This window comes from Lynx rufus, unplaced genomic scaffold (genome assembly GCF_022079265.1).
Source record: "Lynx rufus isolate CCGP_SWC_20201006 ecotype Redwood Valley unplaced genomic scaffold, mLynRuf1.p SCAF_7, whole genome shotgun sequence".
Taxonomy (NCBI): domain Eukaryota; kingdom Metazoa; phylum Chordata; class Mammalia; order Carnivora; family Felidae; genus Lynx; species Lynx rufus.
Window position 1 is genome coordinate 52,026,327 of NW_025814889.1, and position 26,370 is coordinate 52,052,696.

General features: G+C 35.0%; 1 protein-coding gene across 2 annotated transcripts in view; it reads left to right on the forward strand.

Moving 5' to 3' along the window:
- PIK3C2G (phosphatidylinositol-4-phosphate 3-kinase catalytic subunit type 2 gamma) overlaps window positions 1-19,416 on the forward strand; it is a 337,991-nt gene extending 318,575 nt beyond the window's left edge. For both annotated transcript variants that reach the window (XM_047066883.1, XM_047066884.1), the window contains 2 exons: window positions 10,050-10,175; window positions 19,264-19,416. In XM_047066883.1, the coding sequence (XP_046922839.1) occupies window positions 10,050-10,175; window positions 19,264-19,416 (279 nt within the window). The remainder of the gene's footprint in view (window positions 1-10,049; window positions 10,176-19,263) is intronic.
- The last annotated feature ends 6,954 nt before the right edge of the window (window positions 19,417-26,370 follow it).

Genomic DNA, 26,370 nt, shown 5'->3' on the forward strand with positions numbered 1-26,370 from the left:
TCAGTCCTCAGTCCCTGCTGATGACGTTGCAGTGGCTCATGAACTGCTTCCAGCCCCTCTTAGCTATAGTCAGGGAGCTCCTAGAAACCACTGTCTTAGAGAACATTCCACAGATAAAAGAGCCTTTGTGGAAGTCCAGGTTTGCAAAGGAGACATTTCATCACACTGTTGTCAGGAAAAGAAAAAGATAAGTTTGAACACTTTGAAGTGGGGTGTTAGTAAAGACTGGAGGAGGTAACAACTACTTCAAATTTGAAGACAGCAATGCAAAACTTCAAGGAACATGAAAAATCAAGGTAACATGACACCACCAAAGGATCACAATAATCTTTTACTAACCAAACTCAAAGACCTGGAGATTATGTGATTTGCTTGATATAAAGAATTCAAATAGACTTTTAAAGGAAACTCAGGGGCGCCTGGGTGGCGCAGTCGGTTAAGCGTCCGACTTCAGCCAGGTCACGATCTTGTGGTCCGTGAGTTCGAGCCCCATGTCGGGCTCTGGGCTGATGGCTCAGAGCCTGGAGCCTGTTTCCGATTCTGTGTCTCCCTCTCTCTCTGCCCCTCGCCCATTCATGCTCTCTCTCTGTTCCAAAAATAAATAAACGTTGAAAATAAAAAAATAAAAAAAAAAATAAAGGAAACTGAGTGAGCTACAGAAAACATAGAAAGACAATTCAACGAAATCAGGAAAATGATATATGAACAAAATGAGAGTTTATCAGAGAGATAAAAATGTTTTAAAAAGAAGCAAACAAATTTCGGAACTGACGAATATTATAAATGAAAAGAAAAATCCAACAGAGAGCATCACCAACAGAATGGATCAAGCAAAAGAAGAATCTGTGAGATAGAGGACATGAACTTTGAAATTACCCAGTCAGTAGAGAACAAAAAAAGAAAAAGAAAATGAACAAAAAAAAAAAAAAAGGAGTGAAAAAAGCCTATGTGATCTTAGAATACCATAACAAGAACTCTGAATTATTGGAGTTCCAGAAGAAGAAGAAAGGGAGAAGGGACAGAAAGCATATTTAAAGAAATAATGATTGAGCACTTTCCAAATCCGGAAGGATATTTGGATATCTAAGTTCATGAAACTCATAGTTCCCCAAAACACTCTACTTAAAGAGATCCTCTTCAAAATACATTATAATAAAACTATCAAAAATCAAAGACAAAGAGGGAATTTTAAAAGGGAAAAAAGCTTGTAACTTATAAGCAAACTTCTATAAGGTTTTCAGCAGATTTCTCAGCAAAAACCTTATAGGCCAGGGGGGAATGGAATGATATATTCAAAGTAGTGAACTAAAATAAATGCCAGCAAAGAACACTTTACCTGGCAAAGCTGTCCTTCAGAAATGACGAAGGGATAAAGACTTTTCCAGACAAATAAAAGCTGAACAACAAATGAAAGCTGAAGGGGTTCATCACTGCTGGACCTGCCTTACAAGAAATGCTAAAAGGAATTTTTCAAGCTAAAATGAAATGATACTAACAGATAATATAAATACATATGAAAATATACAACCCATGGCAAAAATAAGTATACAATCAAAGTAAGAGTATCCTAATAGTGTAATATGGTGGACTACTAACCATTTAACTCTAGTATAAAGGTTAAAAGACAAGAGTATTAAAAATAACTACAGTGAAAAAATTTGTTAATGAATAAACAGTATAAAAGGGGTAAATTTTGGGGCGCCTGGGTGGCGCAGTCGGTTAAGCGTCCGACTTCAGCCAGGTCACGATCTCGCGGTCCGTGAGTTCGAGCCCCGCGTCAGGCTCTGGGCTGATGGCTTGGAGCCTGGAGCCTGTTTCTGATTCTGTGTCTCCCTCTCTCTCTGCCCCTCCCCCGTTCATGCTCTGTCTCTCTCTGTCCCAAAAATAAATAAACGTTGAAAAAAAATTTCTAAAAATAAAAGGGGTAAATTGTGACTTCAATAACATAAAAAAATGGGGGAATAAAGGGTAGGGTTTTTGTATGTGATTGAAGTAAATTTATCAGCATATATAGACTAGTAAACCTAAGATGTTTTATGCAAGCCCCATGGTAACCACAAAGCAAAAACCTGCAGTAAATTCACAAAAGATGACGGGAAGAGAAAACAAAGCATACCACTACATAAAATCATCAGTTCACAAAAGAAGGCAGCAAGAGAGGAAGAAAAGGATGATAGAACTAAAAAAACAGCCAGAAAACAATTAATGACATTAGTTAAGTCTTTAGCCGTCAATAATTATTCTCCATGTAAATGGTTTAAATTCTCCAATCAAAAGGCGTAGAGTGGCTGGATGGGTAAAACAAAACAAAACAAAACAAAACAAAACAAAAAAAACATGATCCAATTATATGCTGCCTATAAGATACTCATTTCCCCCTATTTTTTTTTCCTCTATAGCCTTACTGATTTTCTGTATATTAGTTCTATGAATTATTAAGAGAGGGATGTTAAAATCTTTTAACAATAATTGTGCATTGGTATAATGTTACATGAACATTTAAGATTATGTCTTCTTGATTAATTGACTCCTTTATTATGAAATGAACTTTTTTATTCATGGTAGTATTTTTTGCTGTCAAATATATTTTGTCAGATATTTATATGTTTTCCAGTTTTCTTTTGATTGAGGTTGGCCTAGTATATCTTTTCCATCCTTTTACCTTTAACCTTTCATCTCTTTACATTTAAAGTTTCTTGTATATTTGCTATAGATAGATGAAACACAGATATGATAGATGAAGATAGATGATGATAGATAGATAGACAGACAGACAGGTGATAGAGGACCATACTGTAGGTTGTAGCCAGCAATCTCTAGCTCATAGATATATTGAACCAATAATCACATACAATTTTTGTAATGTTTTTCCAAGTGCTGTTCGTAAGCCAAGTGTTTCATATCCTGGATTTTCAGAATGACGTTTTCAGGCCCAAAAGGAGAACTTGGCATTGAGTCTATTTGTTTCTAACCTTGTTAGATATAGTTCATCATTCTAGCCCTTCACAGCTCATTCCTGATTATCTAATCAAACATACTGCCCAAAACACTCCAATTATTGACAACTGCCCATCATATATCAATATCTTTATTTAAATCATGATAAAACTGTTTACTAGGACAAAATCAAGGCACATTTTTGAGGTATACGAGTAGAAAACTCTTTTACTTTCCCTCTGAATTACTAGTTTCTGGGTTTTTTGCAAAAAAATATTTCATACTATCAAGTATAATATCATAAATCTAATCTTCCAGTGTTTCATCTGTTCTTCACAGTTCTTTAATTATCATTAACAAACGTACTCTGTCTCTTATTTGTACAATTTTCTCAGCATTGGAGGATAGAAGTTAAGGGTTATAGGATTTGAAATCATTTAGAATGGTTCAGTGCAATTGTAAAAAAAAAAAAAAGAAAGAAAGAAGAAAAAGTTTAATTACCACTTAACTCATAAACAATTCTTCAGCATTTTCCATTGAATAGATTGTTAAAAAGAAATGAGGTTTAAAGCCTTACTTCTTATATGTTATTAAGATTGAGAAATGGAAAAACTTCCCAAACTTTGCAAGACAATTCAGTAGCAAAGTCTGGTCTGTAGCTCTAATTAAAACTCTGCATTATTAAAAGCAATTCAATTCCTATTTATTGAGTCAGAAAAGTGTTTCTATCTACTAGACTGTGACTTCTGTCTAGTTGTTAACTGCATCAAGTTGAGGATGAAAAATCTTTAATAGGTATGTAATAAGATGATCATGCCCATGAGTTTGTCATTTCTTGGAAAGTAAAAACTGTTTCAATCACTTTTCTGTGACCTCTTATAGACTATCCAAAGTGTTAGACACATGGTAGTTTGATTTTTGAATTGATTGTTTAAAAAATTACTGAAAATCACCTATTAGTGACAAGAATTCTATTAAAGGCTTAATTGGTGTGAAATGAAGCAGAAGACTATCCAATTTAATTCATGAGGACCTGAAATCATGCCACTCTATATTAACGAACACACACACAGAAAGATTAGAAAGATCATTTCACTATTTCTTTAACCAAAGCACTGAGCAAACCACATATCACAAGCACTTTTATTGTACTTTTGTATTTTTGTTGTGCATTGTCATTTTATAAAAAGACCTGGGTTTTTATAGCTAGCCTGGGTTTCAGTACTGCAATCTGGCAGGCACATAGAGGAGGAAAATGCTTTTTTATTATGTTATTTTGTTTCTGGCATAGACCTCAGGTTTTGATAATCCTATCATATTTTAATCATCAGCAGTTGATTTCTACCAAAGCCTATATTATCACATGATGGGAAACATTTAAGTTAAAAAAAAATTTGATGGAAAATTCTCATAAATTATTCATCAAAAAGATAAGAACCTATTAAATACAATTAAGCTTTGAATTAATCTACAGAAGTTATTTTTAAACCATCCACCTTCATCACATTTCTGATAAAACTTGATGTAGAAGAGCTCTTAATTTGAATCTGGTAGTTTCCTTTGCATTCTTTGTAGAGACTCAATATATAGGGTAATGGTTAAGAGCATAAGTTTTAATAAAATCTTTTCAATAAAATAAAGACAATCATACTGGCTCAAGGTTTTTTGTTTTTGTTGTAATTTTTTTTAATGTTTATTTATTTTTGAGACAGAGAGAGACGGAGCATGAACAGGGGAGGGTCAGAGAGAGAGGGAGACAAAGAATCCAAGGCAGGCTCCAGGCTCTGAGCTGTCAGCACAGAGCCTGATGCGGGGCTTGAACTCACGGATGGTGAGATCATTACCTGAGCCAAAGTTGGATGCTTAACCGACTGAGCCACCCAAGCGCCCCTCAAGGTTTTTTAAGAGAGTGTTTTAAATAAAGCAAATACTCATTATGTGATAGCTATTATGATTATTATTACTATATATGAAAAATAAGTCTCTTCCTCATACACTTATATGAAAATACTAAAGGGTGGTTGTCATACCCTGCAATGTGAAATGGTTTTATTTACTTAATAAATGGTTTATATTGTGCTTTCTTTTTATACCAACATGCTACTGCTTACTTTTTTTTCCTGAATTTTGATAAATTAACCATTTTTCAATATAGTTTTATTCTTTGACCACAGAGACAAGAGAACTACCACTGAAAACCATTTTATTTATTTACTTACTTACTTACTCATTTACTTACAGAGACAACACAAGCAGCGGAGAGGCAGAAGGAGAGAGAGAATCAAGTGGGCTCCACACCCAGCACTGAGCCTGACCTAGGGCTCAACATGGGGCTGGATCTCATGACAAAAAGATCATGACCCTGAGATCATGACCTGAGCCAAAATCAAGATTCAGATGCTTAACTGACTAACTCGGGTGCCCTACATTGAAAGCCATTTATTATTTTTTTTGAAGTTTGTTTATTTTGAGAGAGAGAGAGAGAGAGAGAGAGTGAGTAAGGTAGGGCAGAGAGAGATGGAGAGACAGAATCCCAAGCAGGCTCCATGCTGCCTGCCCAGAGCCAGACACAGGGCTCAAACTCACAAACTGTGAGATCATGACCCAGCTGAAATCAAGAGTTGGATACTAAACTGACTGAGCCACCCAGGTGTCCATTTTAAATGTTGTGTGCAAGGGCACCTGGGTGGCCCAGTCGGATGAGCATCCAACTTCGGCTCAGGTCATGATCTCACAGTTCACAAATTCCAGCCCTGCCCTGGGCTCTGTGCTGACAGCTCAGAGCCTGGAGACTGCTTGTGATTCTGTCTCCCTCTCTCTTTACCCCTCACCTGCTTGCACTCTCTCTCTCTCTCTCTCTCTCTCTCAAAAATAAATACTAATTTTTTTTAAATATATACCTCATCCATTCAGTCATTTGATAACTATTTATTTAGTATTCACTATATGCCAAGCACCGTGTTAGGGACAGGATTTCTAGGAATGCTATGAAAGAAAGGCATGCCTATGAAAGGGAAGAAAAGAATAATGTAAAGGGAAGCCAAATCTCAAGGGAGGATTTTACATTTTTCATTGGAGATTCAGAGACATATTAAAAGATTAGAATGAAGGAACTGAGGGTAGGGTTAGGGTAGTAGAGTAACCAATGGAGCAAAGCCCAAGGGAAATGTGGAAGAAGTGTAAAACAGTAAGATGTGGGTTTCCTTTTTAAGGAATTTTAATGTCATAAGGAAGATAACATATATAAAACTTTTAAAAATGTAAAGAAAATATTTTAGCAAAATCTAGGATCAATAGAATCCAGAGTTAGGATGATTAACAAAAATTAATTTTAGATGACTTCACATCATCTTCTAGCACAGTAACAATATTAGCCAGAATTCTAGAAGAAAGTGGTAGTAACACTGCCTGACTTCAATCCACTGGGAATATGAAAATCCTCTGGGCGATACAAGGAAACTTCTCATTGCTTAGACTGAGCATCAGACTAAGAACTCTGAATTTCCAAGCCTTATGACTCTTCAGGTAAAAGTGTTAAGTCTCTGTGAAGGTCTAAACTGCAACCAGAGTAAAAATCCTAGGTTAAGGCATTTAGACAAGTACAGGTTATTTAATCACCTTTAAAGTTAAATTTAGGGGCGCCTGGGTGGCTCAGTCGGTTAAGCGGCCGACTTTGGCTCAGGTCATGATCTCACAGTCCGTGAGTTCAAGCCCCGTGTCGGGCTCTGTGCTGTCAGCTCAGAGCCTAGAGCCTGCTTCAGATTCTGTGCCTCCCTCTCTCTTTGCCCCTCCCCTGCTCAAGCTCTGTCTCTCTCTGTCTCAAAAATAAATAAAAACATTAAAAAATTTATTTTAAAACAAAGTTAAATTTAATTCATATAAACATCCGGGCAAAGGGTGAAATGAGAAGTACTGATAAGAAGACAACTAGAGTTTTTAAATAAATTAACTGTGATGTTTAAGGATCAAGATACAGTACAAGAAAGAAAAAAATAATAACATTGATAGGACAGCTGCTTTGGAAAACAAAACAAAACAAAAAACAAAAAGAACCTCTGAAAAACCTGAGAAATCAATGTCTGCATTGAAAGCTATTAAGGATATACTAAGTCCACTGCTGTTCAGATCTAATGCACTTCCGATTTTAAATTGAAACCTGTTCTGTTCTATTATCCTAAAACCTTCAGGATATTCAAGGACCTTGTCAAGGACATTAACTTGGAAACAGAAACCCAAACCTTTAGTTGCTAAATGCTTGGTGAAATCTGGTATGCAAATATCTTTCCCCATCTGTGATTGGGAGTTTATTCTTCAGGCAATGGGGGAAAATCTTGAATGCCCCGAGAAGGAAAGTGACATGATCAAAGCAGCTTTACAGGAAAGTTAATTACAACATTGATATATGGAATAAATGAAGGAAAGAAGTTGGAAAGACTGAGCCAAAAAAGTCATTAAAATCTAGTTACAATAAGTTAGGAAATAAAGGTCTGTGGTGGCGGATGTACTTGGGCAAACAGAGGATATTGATCTCGCTACACTTGGATTTGAAAATCAGTAACAAGGGAGACCCTAGAGAAAATAAATGGTATTATTTTAATATAGCTTTAACAACCTCGAAAATTTTGTTTGGGAGTGTAAGGAAGGATAGACAACAGATTTTGGTTAGATTTTATGTAAGTGTGCCAAGAAGATATCCAGATGGAAATATTCACAGGTCACTAGGCTTGGATTCTAAGGATGAACTAGAGATTCTTTATTTGGGAGTCATCTAAACGGTTCTTAGTTAGGGTTAATTTGGTCCCCCAAATGATATTTAGCAATGTCTGGAAGGATGGTGCTATTGGAATCTGGTGGGTAGAGGTCAGTGATGCTGTTAAAATATCTGCAATGCACAGAACAACCTCCTACAACAAAGGATTATGTGGCCCAAATGTCAATAGAGCCAAGGTTAAGAACTCTGCTCATAAATGTCATAGTACATTAGGGATATCTTGTCCAATCAGTGCATATAGTATATTTATGTTTAATTTAAATTTAATTTATAGAAAATAAAAATAGTACCAAACATTTATCAGGTCTTACTCTATTTCACATTACATGGTTTGTCTTTTAAATGCTATAAGACGTATATCACCTTTATCCTCCTTCAACAGGTTAGGAAACAGATCCACCGAAAAGTTAAGATGCCTGCCAAAAGCCACATAGCTGGCAAATTTGGGGGCCCAGATTGCAATCAAAAAGTCCATTTTCAGAACCATGATTCTAACCACTAAGCTGGAGTATACAGGGATTATAGGTGCAGTATCCTCAAACACCATGGCAGACAAGAGAGAATTACAGAGCAAAACATTACTCTCCCGTCATCCTTCTTACCAAACCAAACCACACCAAATCAAAAAAAGTAAAAGCACTCTCTCAAATATTAATAGCAATTCCTTTCTGCATCACCGAAGATTCCATTATCCCATTGAAACATTTCAGAGATTTTTATCCTGGAGGAGGTTTTCAATGGAGGAAAGAAACCTTGAGCTCTACCTGAAGCAGCAATTTTGACAATCTTAGCATTCTGACATATGGTGTATCCAGATGTATTATACCTAATTTGTGAGTAATAATAAAGTACAAAATTTTCCTAATGTAATTTTCACCCTGTAAATTAGAACTGAGTAAAAATTAGTACTGTTATAATATATATCATATTTTCTTACTTTCCACTATGTTTTGTTTGAGTGCCAAAGAAAGATATACAATTAAAGCTAATGACATTGGGGCACTGGATGTTAACATATAAATGTCATTGTGGTTCAGAACAGTAAAATGTATTTGTTGAAAATTACCAACTTAATATTTAGAATATAGTCAACCAAATAAGAATTTAATTTCTCAAATTAGACTTTTAAATCATCCTCTTTAAATATAAATTACACATTTATCAAACTAACATTTATCAAACTAGATATTTGGAGTTCTAGTATGATTTATTCTCCATTTGGTCAAGATGATAAAGGTGAAACACATTTCTTTGAAGTTTGGTGGTTTCCAAATTTTTGAAACAATGGACTTATTCCTCAAATGACTATTAAGAAATAAAAATATCCATAATAAGGAAAGGTGGAAAAGAAGAAGGAGAGAAGTTCTGCAGCCAGAATGGGGAAGCTGGGAAGGGAGGAAGTTGGGAGGCCACTTAGGACAACCTGGGGACAGGGGGTCCAAAGATCTAGATATTTACCAACATTAATCTACCCATCAGGCAGTATTTTAGGCAACTTTAGAGGCTCCATAGAACACAGTTTGAGGGGTGCCTGGGTGGCTCAGTTAGTTACACATGCAACTCTTGATTTTGGCTCAGGTCATGATCTCACAGATTGTGAGTTCAAGCCCGGCATTGGGCTCTGCACTGAGGGTGTGGAGCCTACCTGGGATTGTGTCTCCCTCTCTCTCTGACCCTCCCCAGCTCAATCTATATTTCTCTCTCTCAAAATAAAAAAAAATAATGATAATAATAATAATAATAAAATAAAGAATACAGTTTGAAAGGGGTTATCCAATATATTTTAGGGTAATTTATAATAAAATTATCATAACTATCTTAAAATCTTTTAACTATATTAAAGTTGCAGGTCTAACTGGTATATTAATTACATTCTGCTTTAAAATGTGATATTACATAATATGCATATGCTTATCATTAAATGCTACATTTTATTTTATGTGTTAAACTTGCATTTTTTACTTTTCAAGTGGTGGACAGTATCCTGAGGCACTTAATTCCTATCTCTGCCTGTGGTTTATATTTATCTCTTGACCATTTCTGTCAGAACTGCAAATTTATTTTCTACCATAAAAAACTAAAGTAAATTACATTTAATAAGCTTTTAAATATAGTTCTCTGACACAACACTTAATTTAAGATCGATGATTTTACTCTTTTACACTGTGCTTTGGGAATATTTTTGAGCAATGATGAATTTCTTTTGATTGTTCTCTTATTTTCTGGTAAACAGTACTGTAATAAATTTTGATCCTGCCTTTGGTCTCGATATTTAGTAGCTCTGTATTTGTGTTCTTTGATAGCAACACACATTAATATTTATAACCATTTTCCTTTGCAGCATCTCCCAGATGGCTCTGCGCCCAGTGCACATGTTGAATTTTATCTTTTACCATATCCCAGTGAAGTTCGTAGGAGGAAAACAAAATCTGTTCCAAAATGTACCGACCCCACTTATAATGAAATTGTAAGTATGATTCATCTCTTGTCCGGTCGCTTTGTATTTTTCTTACCATTTTTCAGCTTAACAACCAAATATGGAAAATGTGCAGTAATTGGAAGCATTATTCCATAAAGGGAAGACATTTCACAAAATAGCCACTGTGTGCTGATCACTGTTCTCGATGCTATGGGAACTGGAAAATACAGATTCCGCTTTCAAAGCATTTATGAACCAATTTTCAAATTTTGGCTATCCTCCAGCAAGAGCCCACGATGGCGTTTGTTTTGCCTAACATTAAACCTGACTTCATCTTATTTTCTCTAACCTTATTTTCCCTTACCTGGTTTTCTTTACCTAATAACTTTATCATAGTATATCCTGTGTATAACAATAAACTTCATAAAATCTCCTTTGAAAAAATGAAAAACAATAAACAAGTACAAACCACCAATAAAATTAATTTATAGTATATATAGCTCTCTAATTCACGTGTATTTCACAATTTGAATATCCAAACCCTTAACTTCTTTCTGAGGCAAACCCTACATTTATTCTCCTGACTCCATCCCTTCTCATCTCCTCTGTACCTTGCTTGGATGTTAATTTGTTTGCCTTTCTTAAGGCTACTTCATCCACTGGTTAGGTCAGAAATTTAAAAAAAAACAAAACAAACTCCTGAACTCAGCCTTTCTAAAGCACCCACATTTTCTTTCCCTCCCTATTGCCTCCAAACTTTTGCAAAAGTAACTCACATTTCCTGCTCTCACTTCATCACTTCCTTTTCATTCTTTAATCCTTTGCAGTGTGGATTTTGAACTTAAAGATCCTGCTTTATTAAGAGTGACATCAGTAGACTCCTAATTGCTCAATGAGCCTAATGAACCCTTAGGCTCTACTCTCCTGAACATTTCTACAGCCATGCTGCCAACTGCACCCTCTTTTTGACACCCCCCTTTTGCTTGAGTCTTACCTCTTCTGAACTCCCTCCATCTTCTCTAACCACTCATTTAATTTTGTTCTTTGCCATTCTTCCTCTGAAAAATATTCTTGTTTGCTGTTCCATGATCTACCCTCATTTCCTCTTGATAGATACAGTCTCAAAATTATCTTATATACCTAAAAATTTTCATTTAACACCTCTCTGTAAGTTGCATCTGCATCTATTCCTCAAGCCTTGGCTTCTGCCTTAAATTTTTGACCTTCTGTACTTCTGCCTGATTACTAAAGAGCTCCATTTGAATGTCTCCTAGGCACTTTTAAACCAGAGTTCCCTCCTCTGTTTCCCATCTAAAAAGATATCTTCTAATGACACTTTCCTCTCTCTCACTCACTTTTCCCACTAATCCCCAAGTTTTGTCATTTTAAAAGTTTTTTATATGTACAGCCACCTGCCTCTTAAACCCATCATCTTCTGTCTGCCCCATCACTGCTTCTTTGTTTGAGGTCCCTGTGACTTTGGCTACTATAGAATAGCCTCCTATCTGCCTCTTGTGTTTTTCAATCAAATCATTCACATTTCTACCTAAGGTGTCTTTCAAAAGCCAGTCATATTTATTTTTTCTACTATTTAAATTTCTTTTGAAAGTTCCTCATTGCCTCATGGATAATGTATCATCCCTATATACTTTTAAAAAGATTGTTTGGGGTACCTGGGTGGCTCAGTTGGTTGGGCATCTGACTCTTGGTTCCCCTCAGGTCATGATCTTACAGTTTGTGGGTTCAATCCCCACATTGAGCTCAGTACTGATGGTGCAGAGCCTGTTTGGTATTCTCTCTCTCCCACTCTCTCTCTCTCTGCCCCTCCTCTGCACACTCGTTCTCTCTCTCTCTCTCTCAATAAATAAACTAAAAAAAATTGTTTTGAGATCATTGTAAATTCACATGCAGTTGGTAGAAATAATACAGAGAGAATTCAAATAACCTTTTGCCACTCTCTCCCAATGGTAACATTTTGCATGACTAGAGTACAGTATCACAACCAGGAAACTGACATTGATTACAATTCACTGACCTTATTGACATTTTGCCAGTTTTACATGTGTTCTTATGCATTTTGTTGCATTTAGTTCTATGCATTTTTATTTTCATTCCAATTGGTTCTATGCATTTTTATCACATGTATAAATTTGTGTGACCATCACCCCATCAAGGTCCAGAACAGTTCCATCACAAAGACCCTTGGTGCTACTCTATTATAGCCACAGACACATCCCTCACTCTAATGCCTACTCCCCCATCACTGTCTACTAGTAATCTCACCATCTTTATAATTTTGTTATTTCAAATGTTATATACATGGAATCATGCAGTTTGTAACACTTTGAGACTAACATTTTTCTCTCACCATAATGCCCTAGCAATCTATCCAAGTAGCTGCATGTCTCAATAGTTTTTTTTCTTTTCACCACTGAGTATAGTCATGGTATGGAAGTATAACATTTTCCTTAACTGTTCACCATTAAAGGACATCTGGGTTATTTTTGGCTTGGGCTATTGCAAACAAAGCTGTTGTGAACATTGACGGATAAGTTTCTGTGCAAACATAAGTTGTAACTTCTCATAGATAACCGCTCAAGATGTAATTACTGGAATATATGGTAATGGCATATTAGGTTTAAAAAAAAAAAAGAAAGAACTTGCCATACTCTTTTTCTATACCATTTGATACTCCTACCAGTAATGCATCCAGTTTTCTCTGCATCTATGCCAGCTATTTTTTAATTTTAGTCCTTTTGATAGGTATTGAATGTGCCTCATTGTGGTTTTAATTTGCACTTACCTAATAACTAATGATGCTGAACTTCTTGTCATGTGCCTATTTACCATCCTCTTTAGTGATAGGTTTCTGCATATCTTTGCTCATTTGCTAATTGAGTAGTTTGTATTTTTGCTGCTGAGTTTTGAGAGTTCTTTATATATTATGGATAGTAGTCCTTTGTCAAATAAGTGGCTTGCAAATATTTTCTACCTGTCTTCCATGACTACTTTTCATCCTCTTCTCAGGGTCTTTCAAATTAAAAGTTTTAATTTTGATTTTGTACAAGTTATCAACTTTTCCTTTTTTGGCTGCATATGTGGTGGCAAATCTAAGAACTCTTCACCTAGCACTAGTCCTAAATATTTTCTCTTCTAGTTTTCCTGTTTTCTAGTTTTACATTTTATATTTAAGCCCATTATTTATTGTGAGTTAATTTTTGAATGAAGTATGGGGTTTAGGTTGGAGTTCATTTTGTTGTTGTTGTTGTTGTTGTTGTTTTAACCTATGAATGCCAATTACTCAAGCATCATTTATTGAAAAAGCAATCCACCAAATGTCTTTGTAACTTTGTCAAAAATAAGTCAGGGGGCTCCTGGATGGCTCAGTCGGTTAAGCATTTGATTTCAGCTCAGGTCATGATTTCTCACAGTTCATGTGTTTGAGCCTCGTGCTCAGCCAGTTAAGCATCCAACTTCAACTAAGATCATGACCTCATGGTTTGTGGGTTCAAGCCCTGTGTCGGGCTCCTCTGACAGTGCAGCACCTGCTTAGGATTCTCTTTCTCTCCTTCTCTCTCTGCCCCTTCCTGACTTGTGCTTTCTCTCTCTCTCAAAATTAATGAATAAACTTAAAAAAAATAGGTCAAGAATATATGTGTGCTCATTACCTTTTATTTCTTCACACCTAATCCTATTGTCAGGTCACATAAGACAGCTTGTCATTCCCTGAACAATCCTTAGGACCTCTGTGATGGAGCTCGTTCCCTTCACCCTTTCTGCTCTTCTCTGTCAACTTTGAAGCTTACCTCAAATGTGGATTCTGGGAACTACTCCCTCCTAGACTCTTATGCCACACTTGCCATCTTTTACTTAGTTCTACATGCTTTTTTTTCTTCTAGTATATTGTAAATTTCTTGAGAGCAAAGGAAATACCTTTTTGTTTTTTGTTTTTTTTTTTTTAGTATCTTTAAAATTTAGCTATTTCTAAAAAGATTTATGGAATTTAATACTTGGGGTAGTTTTATAAGTGATGCTTTATATGGATGTGTAAAAATGCATATATATTTATACATATAATTTAGTAAGGAAAGATCTTCTGAAATTGAATTATTTATCATGATATCAGCAGCTAGAGATATACTCTCCCAATAGTAGATCATTTGTTTCCATATGTTTTCAGTACAAGACCCCCTACATCAATATCAAGAAATTTCTCTAGACTTAATGCTATACTTCAGCATTTGTAAGCCAAGGAGGGACATAAGGACAAAAAGCCACTGACAATTCAGGAGTTTAAATTAACTTGTGTTTTATTTATTTCAAGCAATATTTTAAAGCAATATTTTTAAATAGTAAATACACATGCATGGAGATTATTTTATATTGCTTATTATTTCCATAAGTTTTCTGATGGCTTGCAATAATTCTGGGTCCTCCCACATTCGTGGCCCATTGATTAGAAATCACTGCAATGCTTTTTTCGTCAGCCAGTACTCGTAGCTTGGACACACTGTTTATAAATTTAAAACACTTTTAAAATTGTTTGGAAACTTTTAAAATTATTTCAACAATAGTCCATAGTCCATGCCTAGTACACTCTGATTTCTACATAACTCAAATAAGCAGAAATGTTAATTAATATGTGGATAAGTGACTATTTTAATAGTAATGATCACCCTATAAACAAGTTTGGTGGGGAAGCTGGTTGAATTTAGAAAGCGATGAGAATAAAAAGAAGACAACATTTTAATTTTTCTCCCATTTTGTTCTGTGTCTTGTATCAATACAAGAATAGTTATAAGAAATGCCAAAAAAAGTACACCGGTTTCAACTCTGGTTTTACTTTCTCTTGCCCTCTATTATGCTGCTGGAGGCCTCATCTCTGTGCCAAACCCCTCAAATACTTCTGGGCACCCTCAGCAACAATTTACATATGTTTTCTCGGAAGCCCAGAAAATTATCACATGGCATCCACCTCGTTTTTAACTTGTCCCCTGCTTTGCTTCCCAAATACTGCTACATCAACCACTCAGTATGGCTGGGATTTCTTAAACTGCCGAAGCCACGCAATGTTCTGGGAAGTGGGAGAGAATGACCTCACTCCCCTTTTTATATAAATCTCTTAAAGGAATACAAAGTGCATATTACATTGCATCACCAATGTCTTACAAAGGTTTTCATGAAAATAATTATTTCCATTTTTATTCATAGTTCTCTCTTTCCCCCTAATACGCAGACTGAGAAAGGCTGGGTCAGGGACACTGCCAAGGGTCCCTTTTATATCCACCCTTTAGATACTAAACTTTCTTTGATACAGGGCCAAACTTGTCTATTTGACACTTCCCAGAGTGATTCCCAACAGACTTTGCCAGCAGTCTCCCTGAAAATCCCTATCATGTATAGATCCCTGTTGTAGACATGACTGGACTGGAGGTGGGTGGGGCTGGCAGTAAGCATGCTCACAAAACTGCCCTTCAGCTTTTAAGACACAGAGCTGGGATCCTGGCGCTAATGCCCTTGCTCTTTTTCACTCTGTTACCTTTGGCATGTGGTTAAAAACCATCATTTTTTGCAATGATTCATTAGAAAAACAGATCGTATTTTAGGGCATAATTATATTGTTATAGCCAATGCATACTGTACGTTGTATTCCTTTCTTAAGTACTGTTCTGTTATAAAGTATAAAGGGGAAATTAGAACAGAACAGGAACATTCTACATGTTTCACAGATCTTAAAATACCTTGCGGAATGTGAATGATTATCTAGCATAGCAGTAAGCGTATGGTACACTCAGTAAGTCATAGCTATGGTTATCTGTAACATCCTCTCGTTTGATATTCATAACATGATGAAAACTCGATTTGTAAATGAAGACATTGAGACCTTGATGTCAAACATTTCGACCAGGGTCCAGCTACTAGTTTTCAAGTCCAAAACTGCCAGGTTCCTTTTTTTTTTTTTAATTTTTTTTTCAACGTTTATTTATTTTTGGGACAGAGAGAGACAGAGCATGAACGGGGGAGGGGCAGAGAGAGAGGGAGACACAGACTCGGAAACAGGCTCCAGGCTCTGAGCCATCAGCCCAGAGCCCGACGCGGGGCTCGAACTCCCGGACCGCGAGATCGTGACCTGGCTGAAGTCGGACGCTTAACCGACTGCGCCACCCAGGCGCCCCAAAAACTGCCAGATTCCTAAACTCATACCGACCCCACTAAGTTATGCCGTTGGTCCCTTCCTCCCACACCCACAGAGTTTTCCTGTTCTCACTTATTTTGAACTCTCCTTTTCATTATCCTGCCTCCTTGCTGCCCTTACCACCAGTACTAGACACATTTTGGTTTCCATGTTCTTGTTCTTCCACTGAAGTCACGCTAAATACGCTAAATACACTTCAGAATTATTTACTATGCACTCAGGGCAAATAACATATGGTGAGTGCTTGTATACAAGTTAACAGATATTAATTACCCTATGCAAGGTTTTTTTCTGTTTGATGTGATAATTTAAAGCCTACAAATTCAGTATTTGTCAGAAGGCAATGAAGACCTGGCTCATGTCTATAAGTAAAAAGTATCATAAAGTTAAATGGAAAGAGCTGTGCATTTTGGTTCTGTTTATGTGAAGACAGAATATTCATATTAAATCATTTGGTGAAAAAGTCTCAAAGAATATAATCATCTGCATACTTCTCTAGCATTACCCACTAATTAGTCATTGCGCGGTAAGAATAGAGTGTTTATTTTTTTCTTTATTTTTTAAGTTTTTATTTAAGCTCCACTTAGTTAACATAAAGAGTAATATTAGTTTCTGGCGTATAATATTCAACACTTCTATACATCACCCAGTGCTCATCACAACAAATAAGAGTGCTTTTTTTTTTTTAACAATGTTATGGATACAGTAAAGCAATTAAAATAGATCTATATTATCTATGATGTATAATGATTGCATGTTTATAAAACTTGAGTTACTTTTAAGGAAATAACTTTTGCCTAATGAAGCACAGGGTGTAACCTCTAGAGTTCAAATGTTTGTATTTTAACCAGAAAAGCAATTAATTCTTAAAGTCATTTTTTGAGAATTTCAATTTGCCAAATACCAGGGAGGCTCAATTCTGTCTGGAACTGTTTTCTCCAGTTAACTAATGCAAAATAGCAAGAAACAGCTGTTCCTTTTTGTGTATTTGATGGATCTTTCTCAGCTATAATTTATTAGTGTTCAATAGGTACCAGGCTTTGTTGTAAGGCTTACATTGATTATCTCACTTATTCTCCCCACAGTGCTAAAAGGCAAATATTATTATCACCATTATTATTATGCAAATGAAAAAACATATAGGTGACCATAAATGCATACAAATTATTATGTCATAGAAATTTGTATCTTTAGAGCTTATTTATATGATTCACAGAGTTCTTAAGCCAGACTTTTGCAAAGCCCTAATAGTTAGGTTTATTCCATTTTTCTATTTCACATACAGTCACACTTTAAGGGCCCCTTCATCTATTTTCTCTGTAAAATAAATGAGTTTATCTGCTGAAAGTATTGTGGAGAGGAAAATGGAAGATAGTTTAAACAGTTCAAAATAGCCACTGTGGAGAAAAAGAAAAGGAGCTTACTCTATAGTCCTGGAAAGATAAGAGTTCAGGAGGAGATGTGGCTCACAGAGTCTATGCTGGGCATCCCATTGCTGGTAATGAAGAATAATTAATGTAATAGCGTTTTGAGATTTTTAAGGCAGCGCTTAAACTCCTTTACTATCTCAGGGGAATTCAATAAGTGAAATGGAATAATCTGAATCAGCAGTCCTAAGAAACTGAAAAGATAATATTCTGTTTGGAATGAGAATAGGATTCTAGAAGAGGAAGTAGCCAGGAGCTGTCACATGAAGCAGGGTAGACTGGATTAAGCTGTTATATCACATCTCATGTCCCTTGATTGAATTGTTTATTTGATAAGGAAATCATTGTTCAGAACAGCTAAAAGATGGCTCTTGAATGGAACTTCATCAATAACTTCATGGGTTCATAAATGGTAGACAAATGCAATGTGATGGACCAGAAACCATATCCATATACACTGAGGAGACCTCCCAACTGACTGAAAGGGTTTCCCCCTCAAGTTGTTTCCTCTGCTTCTTTTTTGTACATATAGAGAACACTTTATTTCTATCTTGTAGCTTGGCTATAAAAAGCAAGCAAGTTTGTAGTAGCATATGAAACTCCTTTTCTAAATGTGTTCTGAGGAGTTTCCCTGGCAACCATGTTGGGTTTATACACAGGTCTCCCCTCCCTTTATGATGGGTAACTAATTTCTTGATAGTACTATACTTCTGAAGTTTCTTTACTACTGTAGGCACCCAGTGGTAATGCCCATGATTTACTTCCTGGAAATTATAACACACAGTTGAACAGATCCCTTTTTAGAAACTAGTTATATGACTAGCAAGTGAAAAAGAGCAAGACACAAAACTGTACATACAGCATAATTACAGCTCAGTTCTTAAAAAGTAATTATATATAGAAAACAAAATAAACATCAAAATATTAACTGTAATTATCTCCCAATGGTGGAAATATAGATTTTCCTTTTTTGTTTCATCCATATTTTATTTAATAAGCATGTGTTTTCATAATTAAAAATTAAACAATTTTAAATAAATTAAAGTTAGCATAGAATTAATTCTTCCCATGTAGAAGGAAATATTGTTGTACTGCACTAAATTAACACAAGGAAATCATGGAGATTGGCCTGCTCTCCTCATTAGTCTTCAACAAAGAAAGATAATGTTCAAGGTCCCATGTGGCACAATAAATTCAAGGACAGTTAAAAGGTGATGTATTTAAATTTCCTCTTAGAGAGTAATTTACAGTCATATTAAATTTGGGATGGACAATTATTAATGGAATCAGAATAAATTCTAAGCTTCTTAGAGAAATAGTCTGTCATCAAACTCCATTATGTTAAGAGAACCTTTAGCTTTCCAGAATTACAGTTAGAAATGAAAGATCCTACATTAACATATCTATTGCAAGCTAAATGATATTAATGGCTAAATATTTTTATTAAAAGCAATATTTTTTAAAAAGTGCATTTAAGCATATCTGATTTATATTTTCATTATTCCCTTTTCAGGTGGTGTATGATGAAGTCACAGAGCTCCAAGGACATGTTTTAATGCTTATTGTGAAAAGCAAAAGCATATTTGTGGGAGCAATTAACATCCAACTTTATACTGTCCCACTCAATGAAGAAAAATGGTATCCACTAGGAAACTGTATAATTTGACCATTTCTATCAATGAATGCATTATTCAGTAACTACCTATATCTTTTGCCACTTCTGGGCCTCTTTGTCACTAGAGCAGGACATTTTTGTTGTCAAAGGTAGCATAGTGTATCAAGGACACACAAAAGAAAGACATCAGAATTAGTCTGTTAGAGTTATATATTCTCTACTTGTGTTTCATTGTTTTCTTAGAATCTTTTCTCCTTAACAAAGTGCCAATTTATTGTGTAAAATAAAAGAACACCTAATTTTAATATATCTTTTAAATCAAACACATGCTCACATTTTTTAATTGTGTGCCTACTGTTAAAAGCAACACTCTGACTGTAGTTTCCAAGAAATACGGCCATAAATCTCATCAATTAATTTAAGATCTAAGTATATCTGTAACAGATTTTTAACTTTGAAGTAAATATACATACCTGCATACTGACTTATAATCCTATTTATTGAATTATTTATGGAATTAGTAAGCTCCAGCAGAATGATGTATTATTTTCTATCAGAAAAAAAAGGACAAATGCCTGAAATTCTTAAATCCAATTTTTGGAAGAAACTTCTTTGCAGTTTCTTGCCTTTTTCTATGCCAATCAATTAATCATCATTGGATTTCACCCAACCAGAGGCATGATCACATTTCTAAATTTCATTATCCCTTAACTCCACGATGTCAAACTCTGAAACCCTCCCCTCTGATCAAAACCTCTTCTCTTTGCACATCAAGAATTTCTCTTACTTCTGAAGCTACTTGTGTACTCATCATGACTTGAGTAGACAATCCTACGGATTTCTACCTACAAAGTAGGTACAACTCAAAGCACTATGCTACATTCTTTAAGAGAACAAAATAGGAGTTTGTTTTTTTTTTTTATCCCTGCCATTTAAATTACTTAAAAAAGTTAAATTCTTGCTTTTTTTTTTTCAATGCTTCACTGTGAACGAATAAAAAAGTAATTTAAGCTCTTGGATATGGTCATCTACATAACCATGTAAACACATAAAGGACTGTAAAATTTATTCACTGAAAACATTTGAGTCCCAGCCTACAGCAGGCAGCAAATCAATGCAGATGACCGCACTGAAAGGAAAAGTGACTCTGACACAACAGTAGGGCGTAAGCAACACATGTAGGATACTCTCCTGAAGTGCCAGGTTCTGGTGAACAGGGACTGCACTGCAGGGAACTCCAGGATTTCTTCAATGTAAAGTCACTTTCAAGAGCAGAAAACACAGTTGACCTTCTTAACACAGAGAAACAGACACAGAAAGGCAGGCAAAATGAGAAGACAAAGAAACTTATCCCAAATGAAAGAATAGGACTAGGCTATAGCCAGAGATCTAAGCAAAATAGCTATAAGTAACATGCCTGATAGAGAATTTAAAGCAATTATAATGAGGATACTTACTGGACTTGAGAAAAAAGTGGAAGACATGAGTGAGACCCTTAACACAGAGATAAGAAATAACATAGTAGAGATAAAGTGCTCAATAAACAAAATGAAACATGCTTGATGAAATGAACAGGACCTAGTGACCTAGAAGATAGAATAATGGAAAGTAATCAAGCTAAACAAAAGACAGAAAAGATTATGCAAAATAAGAATAGGCTTAGAGAACTCAGTGACACCACCAATGTAAAAACATTCAAATTATAGAAATCCCAGAAGAAGACAGAGAGAGGGGGCAGAAATTTGTTTGAATAAATGATAGCTGAAAACTTTCTTAATCTAGGGAAGGAAACAGATATCCATATCCAGGAGGCACAGAGAACTCTCAAAATCAACAAAAGCAGACCCACATCAAGACACATTTGTAATTAAAGTGGCAAAAAATAGTGATAAATAAAATTTTTAAAGCAACAAGACAAAGGAAGACAGTAACTTACAAGGGAAAATCCAAAAAGCTAGCAGGAGATTTTTTCAAAAGAAACTTTGTAAACTAGAAAGGAGTGGCATGATATATTCAAAGAGCTGAAGGGGAAAAATCTGCAGCCAAAAATATTTTCTCCAACAAGGTTACTATTCAGAATAGAAGAAGAGATAGTTTCCTAGACAAACAAAAGCTAAAGAAGCTCGTGACCACTAAACCAGCCCTACAAGGAATATTAAAGGAGACTCTGAGTAGGAGACCAACAGTGACAGTATCAAGGTAGGAAACACAAAAGCAGTAAAAATGAATATTTCTGTAAAAATTCAGTCATGAAACTCACAAAACAAAAGGATATAAAATATAACAACATATGCCTAAAGCATGGGGAGAAAAGGAGTAAAGAATGGGTTCAAACTTAAACAACCATCTACTTAATATAGACAGCTATGTGCAGAAGAGGCTATATACAAACTTAATGGCAACCATATATCAAAAACTACTAATAAATGTGCAAGAATAAACAGAAATAAATCCAAATATAAAATTAAAGAAAATAAGCAAACCATGAAAGAGAGGAAGACAAGATCAGAGAAAATCTTCAGAAACGACCATAAAACAAATAATAAAATGACAAAACTATGTATCTATCAATAATTACTTTGAATGTAAATGAACTAAACACTCCAATAAAAAGACATAGGGTGACAAAATGGATTAAAAAAAACAAGACCCACCTATATGTTGCCTATAAGAAATTCATTTTAGATATAAAGACACCTGCGGATTGAAAGTGAGGGGATGGATATACATCTATCATGCAAATGGAGATCAAAATAAAGCCAGAGTAGCAATACTTATATCAGACAAAATAGACTTTAAAACAAAGACTGTAACAAGAGACAAAGAAGGACAGTATATAATGATAAAGGGGACAATTTAACAAGAAGATATAATAATTGTAAATATATGTGCAACCAATTGAGGAGCATCCAAATATATAAAATAATTAATAACAAACATAAAGGAACTAATACATAATAATAGAATAATAGGAGAGGACTTTAACACCTAACATCAACAGACAGATCATCTAAATAGAAATACAACAAGGAAACAATGGCTTTGAATGACACACTGGAATATATGGATTTAACAGATACATGCAAAACATTCCATCCTCAAACAGCAGAACATACATTCAAGTGCACGTGTAATAGTCTCCAAAATAGATCACATAAAAATATAAAATAAGCTTCAACAAATTCAAGAAGATTGAAATCATACCATGCATCTTTTCTGACAACAATGCTATGAAACTAGAAGTCAACTACACGAAAAAAATCTGAAAAACCACAAATATGTGGAGATTAAATACTACTAAACAATACATGGGTCAACCAGGAAATGTAAAAAAGAAATAAAAAACTATATGGAAACAAATGAAAATGAAAACACAGTGATCAAAAACCTTTGGGACGCAGCAAAAGTGGTACTAAGAAAGAAGTTTATAGCAATGCAGGCCTACCTCAAGAAGCAAAAAAAATCTCAAATAAACAACCTAACCTTACACCTAAAAGAACTACAAAAATAACAACAAACAAAACCTAAAATCAGAAGAAAAAAATAATAAAGATTAGAGCAGAAATAAAGGATTTAGAAGCAAAAAAAAAAAATAGGTCAATGAAACCAGCTGCTGCTTCTTTGAAAAAAAAATCAATAAAATTGATAAACTTATGAAAGTTGAGAAAGGACTCAAATAAATGAAATCACAAATGAGAGAGAAGTAACTACCAACACCACAGAAATACAAACAACTATAAGAGAATATTATGAAAAACATTATGCCAACAAATTTGTCAACCTAGAAGAAATGAATAAATTCCTAGAAACATATACACTACCCAAATTGAAACAGGAAGAAATAGAGAATTTGAACAGATTGATAACCAGCAAAGTAATTAAACCAGTAATCAAAAAAACTCCCAATAAACAAAAGTTCAGGATTAGATGGCTTCAAGGGGAATTCTACCAAATGTTTAAAGAAGAGTTAATACCTATTCTTCTCAAACTGTTACAAAAAATATAAATGGAAGGAACACTTTCAAATTCATTCTATGAGGCCAGCATTACCCTGATTCCAAAACCAGATAAAGACGCCACTAAAAAAGAGAACTACAGGCCAATATCCCTTATGAACATAGATGCAAAAATCCTCAAGAAAATACTAGCAAACTAAATCCAACAATACATTTTAAAAAATCACTTGGCATGATCAAGTAAGATTTATTCCTGGGTTGCAAGGGTGGTTTAATATTCACAAATCATTAACGTGATATATCACATCAATAAGAGAAAGTTTAAGAACCACATGATCATTTCAATAGATGCAGATAAAGCATTTGACAAAGTATAACATCACTCATAATAAAAATTCTCAATAAAGTAGGTTCAGAGGGAACATACCACAACATAATAAAGGCCATTTATGAAAAACCCACAACTAACACCATCTTCAATGAGGAAAACCTGAGAGCTTTTCCTCTAAGGTCAGGAACAAGACAAGGATGCCCACTCTTACCACTTTTACTCAACACAGTACTGGAAGCCCTAGCCACAGTAATCAGACAACAAAAAGAAATACAAGACATTCAAATCAGTAATGAAGAAGTAAAATTTTCACTCTTTGCAGATGACATGATACTCTATATAAAAAAACCCAAAGACTACACCAAAAAAACTTCTAGAACTGGTAAATAAATTCAGTAAAGTTGCAGGATACAGAATCAATGTACGGAAATCTGATGCATTTCTACATGCCAATAATAAAGCAGCAGAAAGAGAAATCAAGGAATCAATCCCATTTACAATTGCACCAAAAACCATGAAATACCTAGGAATAAACCTGATAAAAGAGGTAAAAGACCTGTACTCTGAAAACTATAAAACACTGATAAAAGAAATGGAAGAAGACACAAAGAAATGGAAAGACATTCCATGCTCATGTACTAGAAGAACAAATATTGTTAAAATGTCTATAGTACCCAAAGCAATCTACATATTTAATACAACCGCTATCAAAAATACTACCAACATTCTTCACAGCGCTAGAAGAAACAATCCTAAAATTTGGATGGTACCACAAAAGACCTCAAACAGCCAAAGTAATCTTGAAAAGGAAAAACAAAGCTGAAGGCATCACAATTCCAGACTTCAAGTTATATTACAAAGCTGTAGTCACCAACACAATATGGTACTGGCAAAAAAGTAGAAACATGGATCAATAGAACAGAATAGCAAACCCATAAATGAATGCACAACTATATGGTCAATTTATCTTCAGCAAAGCAGGAAAGAATATCTAATGGGAAAAGGACAGTCTCTTCAGCAAATAGTGTTGGAAAAACTGGACAGCAACATGCAAAAGAAAGAAACTGGACCACTTTAATACACCATACACAAAAATAAACTAAAAATGGATTGAAGACCTAAATGTGAGACCTGAAACCATAAAAATCCTAGAAAAAAACTCAGGCAGTAATCTCTTTGACATCAGTCTTGACAGCTTCTTACTAGATATGTCTCCTGAGGCAAGGGAGACAGAAGCAAGAACAAACTATTGGGATTATATCAAAATAAAAAGCTTCTGCACAGTGAAGGAAAGAATCAACAAAACTAAAAAGCAACCTACAGAATGGGGGAAGATATTTGCAAATGACATATCCAATAAAGGGTTACTATCCAAAATATATAAAAAACTTATAAAACTCAACACCCAAAAAACAAATAATCCAATTAAAAATTGGGCAAAAGTCATGAATTTCTCTAAAGAAAACATACAGATGGGCAACAGACACATGGAAAGATGTTCATCACTTATCATCAGGGAAATACAAATCAAAACTGCAATATCACCTCATACCTGTCAGAATAGCTAAAGTCAACAGCATAAAAACAACAGGTGTTTTTGGAGAAAAAGGAGCACTCATTCACTGTTGGTGGGAATGCAATCTGGTGTAGCCACCGTGAAAAACAGTATTTTTTTGTGGAGATTCCTCAAAAAGTTAAAAATAGAACTACCCTAAGATCCAGCAATTGACTCCTGGGTATTTACCCAAAGAATACAAAAACACTAATCCAAAGGGATACAGCACCTCTAGATTTACAGCAGCATTATTTACAATAGCCAAGATATGGAAGCAGCCAAAGTGCTCACCAACTGATGATTGGATAAAGGAGATGTAACACATATATAATGGAATCATACATGTGTTATGTATGTAATATACATAACATACACATGTGTATGTATATATATACATGTGTATGTATATTATTCAGCCATAAAAAAGAATGAAATCTTGCCATTTACAATGACATGGATGGAATTGGAGAGTATAATGCTAAGCTAAATTAAGTCAGTCAGTGAAAGACAAAATTCTACATGATTTCACTCATATGTGGAATTTAAGAAACAAAACAAACAGGAAAAAGGGTGGAAAAAGAGAGAGAGAGAGAGACAAATAAAGAAACAGACTCAATTATAGAGAAGAAAATGGTTACCAGAGAGGAGAGGATTGAGAATGGGTTAAATAGGTGATGGGGATTAAGCAGAACCCTGTCATGATGAGCATTGCATGATTTATGGAAGTGTTGAATCACTATACTGTACACCTGAAACAAATATAATACTGTATATTTATAACTGGAATTAAAATAAAAACTAAAAGAAGAAAATATTTGAGTGCCTGGTATGGGTTGATGTGATCCCATTCAAAATTTCACTCATATGTGGAATTTGATAAACACAACAGATGAACAGGGGAAGGGAAGGAAAAATAAGATAAAAACAGGGATGGAGGCAAACCATAAGAGACTCTTAAATACAGAGAACTGAGGGTTGCTGGAGGAGAGGTGGGTGGGGGGATGGGTTAAATGGGTGATGGGAATTAAGGAGGGCACTTTTCAGGATGAGAACTGGATGTCATATGTAAGAGATGAATCACTGGGTTCTACTCCTGAAGCCAAGACTATACTGTATGTTAACTAACGTGAATTTAAAAAATAAATAAATAGAATTTTTTAAAA